The 20,708-nt window shown below is 44.1% G+C and overlaps 1 protein-coding gene across 2 annotated transcripts in view; it reads left to right on the forward strand.

The window, feature by feature from the left end:
* Positions 1–20,472, forward strand: part of LOC127648266 (interferon-induced very large GTPase 1-like) — a 399,776-nt gene extending 379,304 nt beyond the window's left edge. For both annotated transcript variants that reach the window (XM_052132852.1, XM_052132851.1), the window contains one exon: positions 14,104–20,472. In XM_052132852.1, the coding sequence (XP_051988812.1) occupies positions 14,113–19,224 (5,112 nt within the window). In that variant the 5' untranslated portion in view covers positions 14,104–14,112 and the 3' untranslated portion in view covers positions 19,225–20,472. The remainder of the gene's footprint in view (positions 1–14,103) is intronic.
* The last annotated feature ends 236 nt before the right edge of the window (positions 20,473–20,708 follow it).

The raw sequence follows: 20,708 nt of genomic DNA on the forward strand, positions 1-20,708 counted from the left end.
ACCCATAACCTAGGAGGTACTCCTGTCAGAGCCCCCTTCCATGTTTCTCCACCGCACTCTCCATAATAGCAGTTATAGTTCTCTGTACCTCGATCTCAAAATCACATTTTGACATAAATGCTCCTATACTTTTGCTGTGTTTCACTCCTGCACTTATTTAGCCCAATCTGTTGCTTTAATGCATTCTCTCACAAAGGGGCCCAAATCTGCTCACAGCTGCTCTTTGGCCTTGATCACTGATTAGGGTGCCTCAGTGTTCCCTGCTATCAAAATAGAACGGCATTTGTTTTTCTGTCAGTCAAGCTGAGAGCCTTCTGCCCAGAAAATCTTATAAAATTTCACACTCTCATTTTCTACCCCGTTAAACCACCCCTCCTCAGATTATAGTTCACGTTCAATTACGACATGTGACGTGCAATGCAATTGGTCAGGCGTCATATTTTCTGTGTTAAATGACATTGTTCGATCCTTTTGCCAATTTCAAGATCATTTTTGCCCAATCATCATTTTTCACATGCCATTCATAGGCACACTGTGGTTCAAATCTAGAACAACATATTTGTGGTTCTTCTTCAATGCTAATTCCAAAGGAAGTAAGGGTCAAATTTAATTCACACATTAAATCTCTGGCCATTAGAGGTACCGGACAAGCTGGTGAACACAAACACGCATGTTTAAATGTTCTCATTCTCCTCTGACTCATACTCTAAGGGCACTGTGAATTTTTCAGAAAACAAGTGGCCCTAGGCCAAAGTGCTCTTTATGCACTGAACCTGTCAATTTTGGGACACATGGCAAGTCAAATAGAATTAGAATGGCCAGACCCAGAATCAAAAAATGTTTTTACTAATGTCCCCTCAACTAACATTTGATATCTCTGCATTTGTAAAAACCCTGAACTTTTGCACATTCTCAAACATTCATCCAAAACATTATCACATAAAACTTCATCAGTCACACTGAAAGATTCGCAAGCATTGTCTTCATTGCAGAGAACAGTGAGTAAATCAGTGTATGTGTGGGTAAAGAAATGTTCACTTCCCTGTCTTGTAGCAGCTGCTGATCACCCTGTCTCCGGCTCTCACCTTCGCTGCTCTCCTATCCTTCTCAGTCTGCCTTTTTCTTCTCCTGACAGTCTCACACAAGCCGCAATTCAACTTCCGCTGGTTTCTGTAGCATCTCTTCTTTTTGTCGGCCCACTTCTGCTGTGGTTTCGTGGTGCTGACATTAGACTGCAGTCGCCAGCTGAAGATCTCTCCCTTCGCCTTGACTTTGTCTTTCTTTGTCAGCAGCTGTTGCTCTGCGTGTACAGCATGTGCCAGGGTGGAGGTCAATCGCCCGCTCCATTCAATGTAACTTGCTTTCACTGCTTGTGCGATCTCAGGTCTCAGGGGAAAAAAAAGTTCATTCAGGTCTCCTTCACCGTCAGAGAGGGGATAAGCTGCTTGTGGTGCTTGTCTTCTGGGCGGAGAGCAGTCGAGGTCAGGGTTCAGTTTCAGGGCTTTCAGCTCTGCCACGGGATAGTGATGTTTGTATGCCGGCGGCACTGGCACAATTGTCGTTGCATGTGGGAAAACATACTTTACAGCATACTTTTCATTAGTCGGTTCTGGTGATGTTGACACACAAACAGATCTTTCACACATTTTATTTTTACATTCCACATTTTCAACCCTACATGCTAATTCTTTCTGCATTTGCTTTTGTTCTCTTCTATCTGCTTCCTTAAAGCAACAGCCCACTGTCTGTTCACATTCTTTGCACACATGTTGAACACAGCCATAACAACCTTTTTGTGCCCCGCTGCCCTGTTCCACTGATTCTCCTATAGTTTTTCCCTCATTTGACAGCACACCGGTGTATCAAATTCGGCAAGCTTGCTTTGAGATTTCCCCATCCTGGCTGTTTCTGTTCCTCTGTGGGTTACTGTTCGACGCACGTCTTATCATCTGTCGGACGTCTCCAACAGATCTGATTTTAAACCCAAGATCAGCTAAGGGTGCACTCCCTAGTGCTTTGTTAAAGGGTAACTTAACACCTGCTCAGAGTCTGACTCCACCCACTAGCAATATGTGAAAATCCTGGAAAAGTGGGCAGACCCCAGCGGGGATAGAGGGAACGAACCGAGTGCGGGGCTGAGCGGTGGGGGGTGCGCATCTGAGACTCGTAGTGACGGATTAATTGACAGCTGCTGTCAGACTCTATGTTATTATTATTCCTCACACGGTCGCAAGACGACATGTACATGAATCTGGCGTGGTGAGCTTGAACCTGCTTACGTCAGCTGTCACCGCTTATGTCACGAAGTACGCAAACAGCCAATAGGAAAATTCAACTGCAGTAGCCACCGTTCAACCTGAAGAGGGCAGCACTCAGACGTTTTTACAACATATATTGTAGAATTAAAACACTTTCTACACAAATGTCAAAAAAATTACTTGAATCAATGACCAGTACTAATAAAGCCCCATTCTTACAGATCATTAACTAAAAAAAGTTGGTTTAGGGTTTAGTTACCCTTTAATTACAATTTGCTCAAAATCTTCGATTTCAGCTAACCTAATTAAACAATTTCTGCGAGAACTCAGTCTCTGTTAGAAAACCTCTTGACCTATCAGGTCTCAGTCTTTGTTCGAGAACCTCTTGCACTCGGACCACACAAAAAAACAGTCTCAGCCAATATGGTTCACTCACTTTCATACCAAAAGAAAATAATTTAGTCGTCCCTTACCAGAGATATTTGGGTTGCCATGGGTTCATTTTCATTTGATTCCAGTGGAGTTTCTCCTGGCCCTGGTGCGGTCGGCCCCTCTCTCTTAAAACTCACGAGAGAGCCAGGTGGCCAAACACTGTCCGCACTCAGGCCCAGAAGGCACTTCCAAGGAATCCCACTATTCTGACACCAAATTGTTGTGGCAAAAAAATTATCAACCAACCATTATCACTGCGTAAGAGACATTCTTGAGTCAAACAGTCTTTTAAAATTATTTATTCTTGCAAGAAGGACCCGGTCATTACACAGGAGTTAATCTGTGCCATGAGTGGGACCCAGAAAGGGAGGGCTGACTTGTATTTTATACTCTTTTATCCCAAGGTTTTCTGACAGAAGCAGATCCTCCCCCTCTGCATCCCTCAGACACAGAGGCATTCCCCTGTATTGACTATTACTGATCAATGAGTATCAAAATTTCTACAACAGTGCCTCAAATATCTTTTAATTATATCAGTGATTTTAGAAAAATCAGTTTAAATGAAATTGATTTTTATCAGGTGTAAGAATAAAAGGACAGTGGATAGTCATTAATCTTGAAGTCTTTATTGCAGTGACACATGAAGCACTTTGGATTCAGCATAGTCAGACTGAACAATGAACATTGTAAACTGAATCTATAATCAGTTTCTCAAACCACCCACGATGTCAATGAGTCGACACTTTTGATGTAAATGAAGTTACTGTATATTAGATTTAACAAAAGTTTGGTGCTCATTTCTCAGGAGTGGTTCTTGATGGCCCGTTGCCACTTCCTGTCCTATAATCATTTGATGTCCATGAGAATGTGATAACCCATGTGCTGTGACACAAAGGTGTGGATACATGTTCGCCTCTGATAATTAAGCTGTCTGGTTTGAGGTGGTGTATCTACACCATTTGGGTTGAGTGGAATTCACTTTGAGGCAGACTGTGTAATAATATATTACATTCCACAGTTTAATCAGGTAGCACCATTTCTTGGCACTTTTGGAGTATATGGACACTAAATACTCTAGCCAACAGTCTAAACTGAATTATAGTCAAGTCAAGTGGTTTTTATTGTCGTTTCAACCATATACAGTTAGTACAGTACACAACGAAATGAGACAACGTTCCTCCAGGACCATGGTGCTACATAAAAACAACATAGGACAAACACAGATGAGACTACACAACTAAATAAAACACCTATATAAAATACCTATATATACCTATATAAAGTGCACGTGCAAACATGTGCAAAAAGTACGGGACAGTACAAGAAATTTCTGACAATGAACAGAGACTGTGCAGCGCTGACCAGTACGCAGTAGTGCAAAAATATGACCGTTTCTAAATACATAAACATAACATACTATGAGATAGTGTTCTAGCAGTTATTGAGGTTGTGTGTGTGTGTGTGTGTGTGTGTGTGTGTGGGCTTGTTTATGTGGTTTATGAGAACATTTTTTTAGGTTACAAATTAGTAATTACAAGGGTATTATGCTATAAATGTGGTTTATGCGGACATTTTAATGTCCCCATAATTCAAATTCGCTTAAAAATCATACTAAACAATGTTTTATTGAAAATGTAAAAATGCAGAAAGTTTTTTGTGAGGGTTAGGTTTAGGGGTAGGGTTAGGGTTAGGGTATAGAATCTATAGTTTGTACAGAATAAAAATCATTATGTCTATGGAGAGTCCTCATAAGGATAGCTGCACCAACGTGTGTGTGTGTGTGTGTGTGTGTGTGTGTGTGTGTGTGTGTGTGTGTGTGTGTGTGTGTGTGTGTGTGTGTGTGTGTGTGTGTGTGTGTGTGTGTGTGTGTCACACGGTGCCTCGGTGGCCCGCGATCACAAATCGCTCTTTAATTCCATCAAAAAGGTTACTTGCAGCGCCACACCTATTACCATCATTAGGGGGAAAAACGGTGATCCAATCTCCGACCCCCAGAAACAGGTTTGCAGATTTGCTGAGCATTTCTGTGAGGTCCTGGGGGAGGGGAAGTCCCTGAGCCTGGAAAACATTGTGGGACAAAGTGGGGATGACCCTGCTGGGGCTGCGGTGCCAGAAATAATGGAGGAAGAAGTCGCTCCCTGTGGGTGGCTGGCTTAGGTGCCATCTTTGGAGGAAGTACTGAAGGCGATCCAGAGCCTGAGACCAGGAAAGGCACCGGGCAGAGATGATCTCCCCAGTGAAATGCTGAGGGAGGGTGGTGTTTGTGCACAGACTGCCCTACATGACATCATAACAACAGTCTGGACCACTGGGCGGGTTCCGCAGGATTGGAAGGATGCCCTGGTGGTCCCTCTCTTTAAAAAGGGGGACCGCTCAGATTGTAATAACTATAGGGGAATCTCACTCCTCAGTGTGCCGGGAAAGGTCCTGGCAAGGATTATTCAACATCGCCTTGCCAGGCACGCTGAGGAGAGACTTGCGGAGCCCCAGTGTGGTTTCAGGAAGGGTAGGTCTTGCAAGGATGCCATATTCTCTGTCCGTCTGCTTCAGCAGAGGTGTAGGGAATTCCAGAAAGACCTACATCTCTGCTTTATTGACCTGGTCAAGGCCTATGATACCATCAGTAGGCCTGGGCTCTGGGTTGTTCTTCGTGCTTTCGGAGTCCCAGACCCACTGCTCGCGATCATTAAGGACCTTCATGATGGGGAGCGGGCCCGGGTAAAACTACGTGGTCAGGAGTCGGAGCCATTCCCTGTTCACCTGGGAGTGCGACAGGGATGTCCTCTGGCTCCCACATTATTTAATATCTATTTCGACCGCGTGGTTCGTGAAGCCTTCGATGGCTGTACTGGAGGAATTTCCATCTGGTATAGATATAATGGGAGGTTGATCGACGCCCGGGTGCAGTCAAGGGATGGCTCCCTATTGGTCAACCACATTATGTATGCTGATGATCTGGTAATTGCTGCTCACTCAGAGGAGGAATTGGGGGCGCTGCTGATGAACCTGGAGCTTGCCACCAAGAGATGGGGCCTTAACATCAGCCCAACCAAAACAAAGCACCTTCCTGGGTATTATGTACCATCAGACACTCTATTGGTGCTGGGGCAGTTGTGGAGAGAGTGGAGTGTTTTCCATACCCGGGAAGTGTGCTTATGACCAGCTCCGGTTTGACAGCAGAGGTCTCACTCCGAATCAGTCGAGCGGCATTATCTTTTCATCGGTTGCGTAACGCTGTGTGGAAGCTACCCGGTTTGTCGCTCCGCACGAAGCTTCAGGTATTCTCGGCCACGGTCATTCCCTCCCTTCTCTATGCTTGTGAAACGTGGACCCCCCTAATGGAACATCATCGCCGATTAGAAACATTTAGGCTGGCCTGCCTAAGATCCATCCTGGGTTTAACCAGGCTGGATTGTGTGAGGAGCTCACAAATCTTTGAAAGATGTGGACAAAGTCCCATCGGTGAGCTCCTACGGCAGGCAAGGTTGCGTTGGCTGGGTCATGTAGCCCGCATGCCTGGCCACCGCATGCCTAAACAGTTTCTGTTTGGCCGGATAGAGGGGGCTAAGTGGGCGCAGCACGGGCTGGAGAAGAGATGGAGTGATGTGGTACAGGGGGATGTGGAGCTGAGTGGACTTGCCAATGACTGGTACCAGCGGTGTCAAGATCGGCCTCTTTGGAGGAGGCTTGTAAAGGACGCTGCTGGCCAGTTGGAGGCAGTCGCCCTCCAACAACAACGGAGGGCAGAGGAGCGACGCTCACAACAACGAGCAGAGCGCAGGGTGGCTAAAGCACAGCAAGTTGGCACGGTAGGGGGCACAGGTGGTGCATCAGCCAGTCATCTCAGTCATTCGACCCATGTCACCTGTTGGATCTGTCCCGTGACCTCCTGCCAGCGGGCGTTCAACACTTCACGTGGCCTTAATGTGCACATAGCCTGGCACAAGCGTCGTGGTGACGTCATCGCCACTTAGTGGCGAATGGCGGTTGTTGTTGTTGTTGTGTGTGTGTGTGTGTGTGAAACCAGTCTCTGAGTATTGAGGAGTCTGATGGCTTGGGGGAAGAAGCTGTTACACAGTCTGGCCGTGAGGGCCCGAATGCTTCAGTACCTTTTACCAGACAGCAGGAGGGTGAAGAGTTTGTGTGTGGGGTCGTCCACAATGCTGGTTGCTTTGCGGATACAGTGTTTTTTATAAATGTCTTTGATGGAGGGAAGAGAGACCCCGATGATCTTCTCAGCTGTCCTCACTATCCTCTGCAAGGCTTTGCGGTCCGAAACGGTGCAAGTCCCAAACCAGGCAGTGATGCAGCTGCTCAGGATGCTCTCAATAGTCCCTCTATAGAATGTAGTGAGTATGGGGGGTGGGGATGTGCTTTCCTCAGCCTTCGAAGAAAGTAGAGACGCTGCTGGGCTTTCTTGGTGATAGAGCTGGTGTTGAGGGACCAGGTGAGGCTCTCCGCCAGGTGAACACCAAGGAATTTGGTGCTCTGGACGATCTCCACAGAGGAGCCGTCGATGTTCAGCGGAGAGTGTTCACCCTGTGCTCTCCTTTTGTTTTGTCCACTTTCAGAGACAGGTTGTTGGCTCTACACCAGTCTGTTAGCCACTGCACCTCCTCTCTGTATGCTGACTCCTCGTTCTTGCTGACGAGACCCACCACGGTCGTGTCATCGGCGAACTTGACGATGTGGTTCAAGCTGTGCATTGCTGCACAGTCGTGAATCAGCAGAGTTAATAGCAGTGGACTGAGCACACAGCCCTGGGGGCCCCAGTGCAGTGGTGGTGGAGATGCTGTTCCTGATCTGGTCTGACTGAGGTCTCCCAGTCAGGAAGTCCAGGATCCAGTTGCAGAGGGAGGTGTCCAGGCCCAGCAGGTTCAGCTTTCCAATCAGGTGCTGAGGAATGATTTTGTTGAATGCTGAGCTGAAGTCTATGAACAGCATTCGAATGTATGAGTCCTTTTTGTCTAGGTGGGTGAGGGCCAGATGGAGGGTTGTGGCGATGGCGTCGTCCGTTGAACGGTTTGGACAGTACGCAAACTGCAGTGGGTCTAGTGAGGGGGGCAGCTGGGTCTTAATGTGCCTCATGACGAACCTCTCGAAGCACTTCATGATGATTGGTGTGAGTGCGACGGGATGGTAGTTGTTGAGGCAGGACACCGAAGAATTCTTTGGCATGGGGATGATGGTGGTGGCCTTGAAGCACATCGGAACGATGGCGCTGCTCAGAGAGATGTTGAAGATGTCGGTATGAACATCTGCTAGCTGGTCTGCCATCCTCTGAGCACTCTGCCAGGAATGTTGTCTGGTCCAGCAGCCTTCCGTGGGTTGAGTTTTCCTCACATCTGCCGTGGTAAGACAGAGCACCTGGTCGTTGGGAGGAGGGGTGGTCTTCCTCGCCACCACGTCATTATGCACTTCATACCGAGCGTAGAAGTCGTTCAGCGCATCTGGAAGGGAGGCATCTTTGTCACAGGCAACTGGATGCCCTGCCACATGCGCCGTGTGTCACCGCTGTCCTGGAAGCAACTGTGGATTCTCTGGGCGTGTGCGCACTTTGCCTCTCTTTTGGCCCGGGACAGTTTGGCCCTAGCTGTTCGTTCGGCTGCCTTATCACCTGCTCTGAAGGCGGAGTCTCGGGCCCTCAGCAGCGTGCGCACCTCTGCAGTCATCCACGGCTTCTGGTTGGAGCTTGTGGTGATGGTCTTGGACAAAGTGACATCATCAATGCACTTGCTGATGTAGCTGGTCACTGATGCTGTGTATTCCTCCAAGTTGCTAGAATCGCCATATGTTGCAGCCTCCCTGAACATGTGCCAGTTAGTACGCTCAAAAAAGTCCTGAAGAGCAGAGATGGCTCCTGCTGGCCAGGTTTTTCACCTGCTTCTGAAGCGGTTTTGTGAGTCTGACGAGCGGTCTGTATGTTGGAATTAACATAACCGAGATGTGGTCTGAGTAGCCGAGGTGGGGGCGGGGCTCTGCCCGGTACGCGCCTGGGATGTTTGTGTAAACAAGATCAAGCGGCGTTCGCCCCTCTCGTTGCAAAGTCCACATACTGATGGAATTTAGGGAGCACTGTCTTGAGATTCGCATGGTTGAAATCTCCGGCGACAATAAACAGTCCATCGGGGTGAGCGTTCTGCAGTTCGCTCATAGCCCCATACAGTTCACAGAGTGCTTCCTTAGCATTAGCGCTGGGAGGAATGTAAACTCCGGTTATGCAAACAGTGGTGAATTCCCGTAGTAAATAAAAAGGTCTGCATCTAACAGTCACAAGCTCCAATAGCAATGAACAGTAACTATAGACTAGCATAGAGTTCTTGCACCATTCCATGTTGATGTAAACACACAAGCCACCACCACCAATCTTACCGCAGAGAGCTGTATTTCTGTCGGCACGAAACGAGGTGAGCCCATCTAGCTGAATGGCGGCATCCGGAACTCTGTCGCTAAGCCACATCTCTGTGAAAACAAAGACGCAGCAGTCTCTAAACTCACGCTGCGTAGCCTGCTGGATATAGTCCAGTTTATTGTCCAGGGAGCAAACATTTGAGAGCAGGATAGACGGGAGAGCCGGCCGGCTAGGGTTTGTTTGTTTATAGCCTAGCATTGCCGCGCTTCCGCGTCCTCTCCCCTGGCCACCGGCATCAGGCGACACCGAGGACTGGAGGCCTGGTCTCCGCAGCAAGCCGAATACGCGTAGTGCCTCCTACAGGTCATCATGCAGCTTGGTTTTTGCATGAGTCTTATGTTTCAGTAGTGTCTGGCGATGGTAGAAACGAACACCGGTTGCTCCGATGTCCATGTGTCGCAAAAGTCAGGCTTTTTTAACAAAAATAGCACCATTTTGGATCCGGAGTGGCCGCTGCGTGATACCGCGCCGCCATCTTGGACCAATCAGACAGGGAATATAATTGCAATTCAACCACTGATTTTTAATTTAGTAGAATTTTATTTCTGAATATGAAAAATTGACAGATGTCCGGACCTCGGTGTCTTCGTAGATGGTTACGGCAATGCGTCTTATGACTTTACTCCACATCTTAATCTTTTTATTAGGTTAAAAGCAAACTACGGTAACAACAGTTCTCCTTCTGTCGCTCTCTCTACGTTGTGTCAGAGAAGCGACACTAGGGGTCTCTCTTGAGTGCCAATATTCACCTCTGATCTATGAAAAAAGGCCAATGAGAAGTTGGCAGCCAGTATTTGCATATCCCGCCCCCGGACATACGGGTATTTAAGTGGCGCAAATACGGGAGTCCATTCAGAAAATTTCTTCGGAGCCGATGGTTGTGTCTGCAATTGGTGCGTGTTACACACAGAGTTCCTGTCATTCCTCTGCTGCATGCTGTTGGATTCTACGGCGCACAACAGCGGCTTTCTCCTGTTTGCACGGCTGTGCATTCCTGCCTCTGGGCGCTTCGACAGTTGCAGATCATAAAAATAACTCTCACGAGTCCTTTTTTCATAAAAGAGTGATTTTATTTAAAAGAGCAAAACACAGCGGCTTTGAACGTCCTTTTAAGGATGCGTCTTTATAAAGATGCCGCCCCTGTGTTGTTCCTGGATGCGGTAGAGTGCTCTCCGCTTCAGGCGTTGTCTCGTGTGTCTGGGTAGCGATCACACCGAGGCTGCGTTTGTGGATGGTTCATGTTCTCACTGCGAGAACGCAACGTTGCAGTCGCAACGTTGCGGCTTGCTTACAACCGTAAGCAAGCCACTCCAGCCGCCCCCTGCATTGCTTCTTCTTCCCACGGGATTGAGGACGATGTGGTTGGCGATGGAGGCGATTTGGGGATGGCAGCAGGTGCAGCTCCGCTGGGTATGCCCCCTCGGACCACCCGCACCCCGGCACGCTTGTTGACTCCCGTCCGTGCTCGAGGCAATGGCGACTCACCATACAGCCAGTCCGCTTACCCTCCTGCGATTGAAGCAGATGCGCTCGTCGCGGCATCGGAGGCCGTGGTATCTGATGCTGAGGACTCCCCTGGGCTGCCACTTTCGGGCCTGCACGCCCAGGCTGAGGCCGATGCACAGATGACCGACATGCTTTCCCGGGCAGCCAACAGCGTGGGCTTGGATTGGAACCCTCCATCCACCCCACAGCCATCACGGCTGGATGACTGGTTCCTGGGGTCTGGGCGCCGCTCACAGCCTCGACCCCCGGTCCCGTTATTCCCGGAGGTGCATGATGAGCTGACATCTTCGTGGAGAGCACCCCTCTCCACTCGTCACACCGCCACCTGCTCATCCACCCTCGCCACCCTCGACGGTGGAGCGTGCCACGGGTACACGCCGATTCCCCAGGTGGATAGGGCAGTTGCGCTCCATCTATGCCCTGGAAGCCCTACCACCTGGCGGGCCACCCTGTACTCCCTTCCCGGACCTGTAGAGCAACATCCTCGCTGACCGCGAAGGTGAGATTTTGATGATTAAATTAAACTGTAAATCATGTTCTGGAAAATAATTATATTTATTAATCCAATTATTAAATAACTGAACTTATGTGTTCAATAGCACATTATCATCCATCCATCTTCAACCGCTTATCCGAAGTCGGGTCGCGGGGGCAGCTGCTCCAGCAGGGGGCCCCAAACTTCCCTATCCCGAGCCACATTAACCAGCTCTGACTGGGGGACCCCGAGGCGTTCCCAGGCCAGTGTGGAGATGTAATCTCTCCACCTAATCCTGGGTCTTCCCCTAGGCCTCCTCCCAGCTGGACGTGCCTGAAACACCTCCCTAGGGAGGCGTCCAGAGCGCATCCTTACCAGATGCCCAAACCACATCAACTGACTCCTTTCGACGCAAAGGAGCAGCGGCTCTACTCCGAGCTCCTCACGGATGACTGAGCTCCTCACCCTATCTCTAAGGGAGAAGCCCCCCACCCTTCTGAGGAAGCCCAATTCGGCCGCTTCTACTCGCGCACTTTATCATATTAGCATATTTTCGCTGTGATATTGAAATTGTTTCTGTTACAGCTGCATCTGTCTCTGAAAAAAATACACATAAATCCCAGCATTGGATGATTTGATGTTATTGTTATTTTCAAAGCTTATTAACACAATGCACTCTCATTATAAAGAGCGTTATTAACCGCAGGGGCGGAGCTAGAGGAGGGACGATATTACACTCATCACTGATGAACTGTTCTTTTATTTAATTCTAACCAGAAACGTTTCAGAAAGGTATAACCGTATAGTGACAAGCAGGTGTGTAGGACAGTCCTGTGGTAGATTTTGTTGCTATTTAGTGTTTTTGAGCGCTAAAAGCGGAATGAAAAAAACATATTATGTACATATTATACATGTTATTTTTTACTCAAGGTGTTTTCTGTTTCAGTGATTGACTTTATGGGCCCTATTTTGCACCCGCGCAAAGCGGGATTTTCCCTCCACAGACGCACGTCGGTAAACTAGGAAATGAACTTGCGCTCGCTGGGCGGGTCGGCGCAAAAACGAGGCGTGTTTCGGCGCAAACAGCCATGTTTGCTATTTTGCAGTTCCAGAAAACACTTCCGCCACTGACCAGAAAAAACCTAGTCTAAAGTCAGTGGCGCGTTGCGCGTTGTTCATAATGCTATTTTAAGCGCGCATGCTTGGCCATAATGTAGCGGGTGCACAACGCGCATACACTTTGATTCTCTCATCAACACAGATGCAGCAGTTTTTATTTTTGCAAATCATACATTATAACAAGGAAAAATATTAACACATGAGGGAAATCATTGTGCTGTCCATGAAGATGTAAAAAAATGCGTCAACCGCAAGGGAACTATTCAATCAACATACAAGTCATTTGCGATGCTAATAGTAAAATCACCCATGTCTTTGAGAATTATCCAGGCTCGAGCCACGACTCATTTATACTAGCAAACTCTGCCATTCCTGCCATCTTCGAGGGGAATCCCCCGTCGGATGTGTGGCTATTAGGGGACAACGGGTATCCGTTGCTGATGACACCATTTTTGATGCCAGCAACAATGAGTGAAATACGGTTTAATCGAAAACACACACAAACACGCTGTGTCAGTGTAATTGAACGAACGTTCGGCATACTGAAAATGCGCATCAGGTGTTTGGATAGGTCAGGAGGCACTTTACAGTACAGTCCTCAAAAAGTTGCAGCATTCTTTGTGGCATGTTGTGTTTTACACAACATTTCCATAAATCAAGGTTGTGTTGTTGACATAGATGAGGAAACATTAGAGTACTTAAGGAGACGTGATGGTGAACTGCATGTGCCGATGCCACTTAACCCAAATGCCCGCAGCAGCAGCACGGGACAGGAGAGCTTATTTGGCAGAAGAGCTGCTGCGTCATCTATAGTGAGGTAAAGCAAATTAATCTCGGTCTAATGTTCGACTACATTTCAAAAATATAACCATGCATATATTCGTGATTCAGAGAGAACGAGTCCAAAACATCCGAAAATATTTTTTTGTGACATTTCTTTATTTACATTTGTCAAAATGAAAAATCAATATCAAACAGTAATTGATAAAAAAAAAAAAAAAAACACAAACTGAAAATTAGGTTGAAAAGATTTAAACAGAATAAATTTAATTCTTTTTCCCTCCTCTGATAGTAATGCAGCGCGCGCCTGGTAAATCCGCCATAATAATAACAATCCGCCATGCAACATGCGCACCTGCTCTTAAAGGGTATGTTGGGTCACGCTCTGATTGGTTTATTTCACGTTACGCCCAAACCACACCTATGAATAATGAAGCTATTTCAGACCAACCCCTTTTAAACTTGCGTCGGGCGCAAGAGTCATTTATCCCGCCGGTTAAATAGCAACAGCGCCCAAGACCCGCCCACAAAGTTACTTGCGCTTCGCGCTTGATACTTGCGTTTCAGGTCGTTAAAATAGGGCCCAACATTTTTAATTGCCATTTGATGAAGAAACAAAGTGGAAGTAAACTATAGAAATGAGCTGTAGAAAAGTCTAATATGGATGTTGTCATTTGGGTGTGCTACTGAAATTTTATAGGTTGTGCATTTATTAAGAATTTGTAAATATCTTATGTGTAAGCTCAATATGTGTTTGACAGACAGTTGCGTCTCATGAAATTTCAACGTGAAATTAATTAATCATGTTCTAGATTTGTCCTGATTTAAAATAAAATAAAACATAAAAATATATCAGAATATATTATAATATTATTTTCTAATTGCTTTGAAATTTTACACTGTTACTTTTTAGATCCATTTGTGATAATGTATGTGCCGGTTCTTTAAAGACCTGAATATGTTTCCATGACACTTTACGGTGTGTTTATCACATTTGTTCAGTTTTTGTAATTCTTTAATGTTGAGTAAATAAGGTCAGGAACGTTGTTTCTGTACTGGAAAATAATGTTCAAAGTGTATTAATGTTATATTTTATTGTTATTGTTTTGTCTATTAAATAGGGAGAAAACATGAACTTTGGGACAACAGGAGTCAGTCCAGGTCAAGAATTACAACAGGAAAAGACTAGAAGAGAAAATAGAGAGCATCTGTTTCAGAGACTTCATCTGGAGGGCAAACTGCAAAACAAACTGGAAAGAAAAGATGTTCTTCAGATAACTGCAGATTCATTACAGTCTCAAGAGTCTTGTGCTGAAGAGGAACTGTTTCAGACATTCCTACAAAAACTACTGTTGATGGACTACAGAGCAAGATACATTAAAACTAAAGAGACCAAAAAACAAGAACACACACAACACAAAGACAATGACTCGTCTGAGGATGAAGATGATTTTTTCAATACAACGTCTTTGTTTTATGAAGGAACAAGCAGATCAGATCCTGTTCACCCAATGGATGTTCAGATGGCCGTGTTTCATTGTGCTGATAGTTTCCTGAAGCAGCTGATGGTGACTAAACTGTCTCAGTGTCAGTATGCTCTGCCTCTGCTTGTACCTGATCCATTCACACAACACATTGAGTTTCCTCTCTGGACATTCAGACAAATCAACAAGAGCTGGAAGACATTTGATGATGAAGGTAAAATCATCAGTAAAGTCCAGTCAGTCTGTAAGGCAGAAACTCCAATGGTGTGTTTCTTAAGGTTTGGCTCAGTGTCCTCATCCAAGTCTCAGCTGATGAACAGTCTGATCAATGAGAAACACAACACGTTCTTCCACAGGAACTGCCCAGGCAGCAGCAGAACCAGAGTACTGATGGATGGAGTGGTGGAGATCGCCTGGTACTGCCCGTCTGGAAAAAACACGGATACATTTACTGAGTGTGTTGCGTTCTGTAATCTACATGGAGATGCAGGAGACCATGAGAAACAGCTGCAGATCCTCACTGAAATGTCCTCAGTCAATGTTGTTATTCTACCACAACTAAACAGGGATGACAAAAACATGACAAAAGTTGAAAAACTCATCAAGGACTCAAAGCCACTCATTTGCCTTTTTACTGAGGATAAATTTGCTGTAATTAAGAAAAATAAAACAAAAAAATACAAAATTGGTTTGAAAGACAGAAATCAGTCAGATGTGTCTGAAGAACTCAGAAGAGCTATAAATGATTGTCTCTTAATCTCATCTTCAGGATCATCTTCCATTTTCAGACTTGAAGATGTGTCCAAACACTCATATATCAGAGTAGATGAAGATGTTGATGAAGACTGCAGGAGAGGAAAAGAAGCAGCAGAGCAGATGATGAGATTACTGGAGAATAAAGATCTGACAAAAATCAAAGAATCATTTCTGCCCTGTCAGGGAAAACTGTGGCATCAGTGGTGTCAGAAGAACAAAGAACTACATCGACCTCAAGGAAATAATTTAGAAACGGAAAAATGTGAAAAACAACAAGAGATGAAGGAAATCCGTGAACAGCAGAATAAATCTGTGCTTAGTGAATTCATGAAGTACTTTATTAATGAAATGAATGAAAAATATGCCACCAATAATAAAACTGTTTTCCTGAAATGGCTTGGGATCCTCATGGATGAACACACCTCAACTGAACTTTCTGATCTACATCACAAATATGATGATAAGTGGTCAACAGTCTTACACCTGAAAGAGAAAAATAAGTCTGAGCAACTCAAAACCAAACAAAGAGAACAACTTAAAAATGATCAAAGAGAACTTGAGAAAATATCTGAGGAACTTCAGGCTGCAAACTTTGGTGTGGAGCACATCCTGAGAGAGATCGGTCAGATCTATGAATCATGTTCATCTGTGAAGAAGAACAAGGAAGGTCTGCAGTTTGACTTCTCTTCTCTCCCGAGTCTTGCAGCAGAGATGATGATCTCTGGATTTCCTCTGGAGCTGATGGATGGAGATGCTGCTCATGTTCCTCTGATCTGGATCTCTGCTGTTCTAGATGAACTCATCAGGAAACTGGGAGACCAGAGAGTGTTTGTGCTGTCAGTTTTAGGGATTCAGAGCTCTGGGAAATCCACCATGTTGAATGCCATGTTTGGACTGCAGTTTGCCGTCAGTGCTGGCAGGTGCACCAGAGGAGCTTTCATGCAGCTGGTCAGAGTGTCAGAGGAGATGAAAGCACAGCTGAAGTTTGACTATATTCTGGTGGTTGATACTGAAGGACTTCGTGCTCTAGAACTTGCAGGAAGATCAACGAGACTTCATGACAATGAACTGGCCACATTTGTTGTGGGTCTTGGGCAACTGACATTGATCAACATCTTTGGAGAAAACCCATCTGAGATGCAGGACACTCTTCAGATTGTTGTTCAGGCCTTCCTGAGGATGAAGAAGGTAAATCTGAATCCCAGCTGCATGTTTGTGCATCAGAATGTTTCAGACATCACAGCTGGAGAGAAAAACATGGAGGGAAGGAGACGACTGTTGGAGAAACTGGATGAAATGACAAAACTTGCTGCTAAAGATGAAGTCTGTGATGCAGAAAGTTTCAGTGATGTCATTGAATTTGATGTTCAGAATGATGTGAAGTATTTTGCACAACTCTGGGAGGGCAGCCCACCCATGGCACCACCAAACCCAAACTACTGTGAAAATATTCAAAATCTAAAGAAAACAATTCTTAAACATGCCTCAACATCAGATGGCATGATGTTGACACACCTGAAAGATCGTATTCGAGATCTCTGGGAGGCTTTACAGAATGAACGATTTGTGTTTAGCTTCAGAAATTCTCTGGAGATTTCAACATACAGGAAACTGGAGACAGAATACAGCAATTGGACCTGGAGTCTCCGGAGTACCATGCTGGAAATTGAAAACAAACTGCACAACAAAATAGAAAATGAAACAATTCATGAGGTTGATGAAGCAGATCTTAAAAGAGAACTGAAAGAGAAAAGTGAAGAAGTGAAAATATCAATGTCAGATTTCTTTGAGAAAGACAAAGATAAAGAAATACTGATTCAGTGGAAAACTTCATTTGAGATAAAAATCAAAGAGCTTCAAGAAAACATTGTGAGAGAAACAAAAAGAAAATTAAATGAGATTCTTCAACAGCGAGGTCTGAAGAAAGAGATTGATGCTCAGAAGACACATCATGAAAACACTCTCTTTGAAAAGAGCAAAACACTCGCCTTAAAACTAAAAGACAAAGCAAATGATGAAGAAACACTGAAGAAAGAGTTTGATTGCTTTTGGGAACAGCATGTGAAGAAGATCATCAGAGACACTCCTACAATCAAAGACATTGACATATTAAGAGATGTGCAAATACTCCTCAGCGACATCAATGAAAGTTCTCCTGTAGATCACTTGACAGAGAACAGGGATATTTTCTCTGTCTCGAGTTATTCAGATTATGTACGGTTAAAGAAATCCAGTGGAATTACAGGACCTGTTAGAAATATCATCAGAGAAGCAAAAGAGATGTTAGGTGTTGCTCTGTCTAAAGAGGATGAAACACAAATAAGAACATTAGCCAATGAAATTGCTCATGAGACAGACAAAATGATAATGGCATATAACATTTCAAAGATGGGCTACAACAAAAGCTACATTCAAGAACTCACAGACTATATAAAGTCAAGAATCATTGATCATCAGGAAAAGCCTGTAAAATATGTGTTCAAGAATGAATTCTTCATGGATTTGGTGTTTTCCATCTATAAGAGATCAAACAAGACTTTCACTGACCAACACAAACTGTTCAGAGAAGCCAATGATCCTGTTCTCTACATGGAGAAGAAGAGAGGAGAGTACTTCAGTGTTTTCCAGAAATACTGTCGTGGTTCAACATCAGCTGCTGTTTTTGGTGAGATCATCTGTCAGAAACTGAAAGATCCCATTGAACAGAGTGTCTACAAAAACACTGCCAGAGATTTAGCAGATGAAATGAGAACAGACTGTGAATCACTGAATGGAAACAGATCTAAACTGGAGAAACACATCCTGAAGACACTGGCAAAAGAGGAGAACTTTGACAAATACATGAACTACATTCATAATCCCAGAGATCACTTCAAGAGTTTCATCAGAGATGAAGTCAGTCAGTACATCACTGATAAGTTCAGTGTCAGTGTTCGGCCCAAGATGATGAAGAACATCAAACTCCTGCAGCAGAAGATCATGACAGCAGCTCATGAATCTACTGAACATGTTCAAGTGAACAGTGGAGATGATGAAGCAGCTCAAGAATCTACTGAACATGTTCAAGTGAACAGTGGAGATGTTGAAGCAGCTCAAGAATCTACTGAACATGTTCAAGTGAACAGTGGAGATGTTGAAGCAGTTCATGAATCTACTGAACATGATCAAGTGAACAGTGGAGATGTTGAAGCAGCTCATGAATCTACTGAACATGTTCAAGTGAACAGTGGAGATGTTGAAGCAGCTCATGAATCTACTGAACATGTTCAAGTGAACAGTGGAGATGTTGATTTGTGGTTGAAGTGTTTCACACAGAAGCTCTCAGATGTGCTGATATTCTCTATAAAAGACTTCAGTGGAGTGAGTCATGATGATGTTGATATCAAACTACTAGAAGATGTGATCAGAAAAGAACTTCCTCCAGTAATATCAGACATAAGCAGTAAATTCAGTACAGAGACTTTTCCAGTAATTCTGGACTGTAAGTACAGACCAGATGAGATTCTGATTGGTCACTTCTGTCAGTGCTGTTGGGTTCAATGTCCTTTCTGTGGAGCAATCTGCACCAACACAATACCAAACCATACTGTAGATCACAGTGTTCCTGTCCATCGAGTGGATGGACTGAACGGATGGCATTATGAAGGAACACGGGATCTCTGTGCTGATTTTTGTACAACTTTAGTGACAAGTAATAAAAGATTTAAATCATCAGATAAGTCATATAAATACAAAGAATACAGAACAGCAGGAGGTGTTTATGCTAACTGGAGCATCACTCCTGACCTCTCTCAGCTGCCGTACTGGATGTGGGTTGTGTGCAGATTCAAGAAAGATCTGGAAAATTATTATGATAAAAAGTTCCAGGGCTATGGTCAGATTCCAGAGAAGTGGAAGAAGCACTCAAAGCAAGATGCTATTGAGAGTCTGAATATAGTCAAATATAAATGTCCCGGTTACATATATTACATATGTAAGGAATTATTGACTCTGGTCCGTTGAATTGTTGAAAAATAATGCACACCCGAGGTGGATGCACAGCGGAGTGTGTGTGTGTGTGTGTGTGTGTGTGTGTGTCTGTGTCTGTGTGCAGATGTGTGACAGAGCGTGTTTCAGAGAGAGCGTGTGTGTGTGTGTGTGTTTGTGAGAGAGTATGTGTGTGTGTGCGTCGTCACTTGTTTAGTAAATGTCACACGCCATCTGGTGTTAATTTAGCACCTCAGTAACTTAATTAGCGCATTCATTTGCTCATCTACATAAGTCCTCCTCTATCACATTTGAGTTATCTACAAGCTGATGGTGACTGAGTTAATGACGTCTCTAATAGCATCAGTTTCTCTGGGATCAACTAACTGAAATACAATCTTTAGTGTTGTGCATTTTTAATCTCTTTGCTTTACATTTTGTCTTTATATTAATCTCATTAACTGTTAATCAATATTTTATGATTGTCTGTTATTATCTTTATTTAAATCATCATACTTATTACATGTAAAGTAATGTATGTTATTTGAGGGGTGACTGAGGGTCTGTAATAACATTGATTATTCATTTAGAGAATATGCATTTTTATTTTACTGCATTTATTCATAATGATCAATAATATTCATATAATTAATCATCAATTAACCACTTGATTCACCATTTATTAAATCATATAGAATTGAGAGATTTATTATTATTTTACTTTCTTTCATGCTTCATTAAACCATTGATATATTTGATATTTCTAATCATTAATGTTTTAGACGTATATTTTACAACCTTCAAGTTCTACTAATGAAATACTTTCAGAGTCGTCCTGTTTGGCTTTTGTTGTTTCTCGACTTGTTTTGCTCAAGTGTTTTGCAGATGTTGAGGTCCTCATTCCACAAACACGACCAGAATAAAGTCTGCAGTGAAGAAAACTCACAAGAGACTCTGTCTAGATCATCTACAGTAGTTTTATTCTTGTGTAAAGTTTATTTTAACATGTGACTCTATTATAGTGAAATAACTGGAACTTCAGACACATTCAGAAAAGTGTTCATGACTGATAGATGACCTCTGACCCCTGCATATAATCTACTAAACCTTAGAATGAGAACATGATTAATACATCATTATTGTTCATAAGAAGTCGGATCTAGAATATTTCATGTTCAGAAAAACTAATAACAATGACACTTTGAATCATATTGTGCATGTGACTATAATAACTGAAGTCTCTTTTGTTAACCAGCTCTTCTTCACTTCTATTCTGTGCATGTATGAAACAAAAACTTCAGTAAATGATCTCAGAATGATTGAAATCGTGACTCTGAGTGTTTTATTACTCATATTGATGTCAAGTTGTTTTCCCGTATAAAAAGCACAATCATATAATGCACTAAATATCTACAGTAATGCACAAGTAAAACTGTATCAGGGTCTACAGGATCTCATCTCTCACGAGGACAGAGAGAATAGAGATTCTGCACATGATCTGCTCCCATGTTCCAAAATGC

Source organism: Xyrauchen texanus, chromosome 8 (genome assembly GCF_025860055.1).
Source record: "Xyrauchen texanus isolate HMW12.3.18 chromosome 8, RBS_HiC_50CHRs, whole genome shotgun sequence".
NCBI classification, from domain to species: Eukaryota; Metazoa; Chordata; class Actinopteri; order Cypriniformes; family Catostomidae; genus Xyrauchen; species Xyrauchen texanus.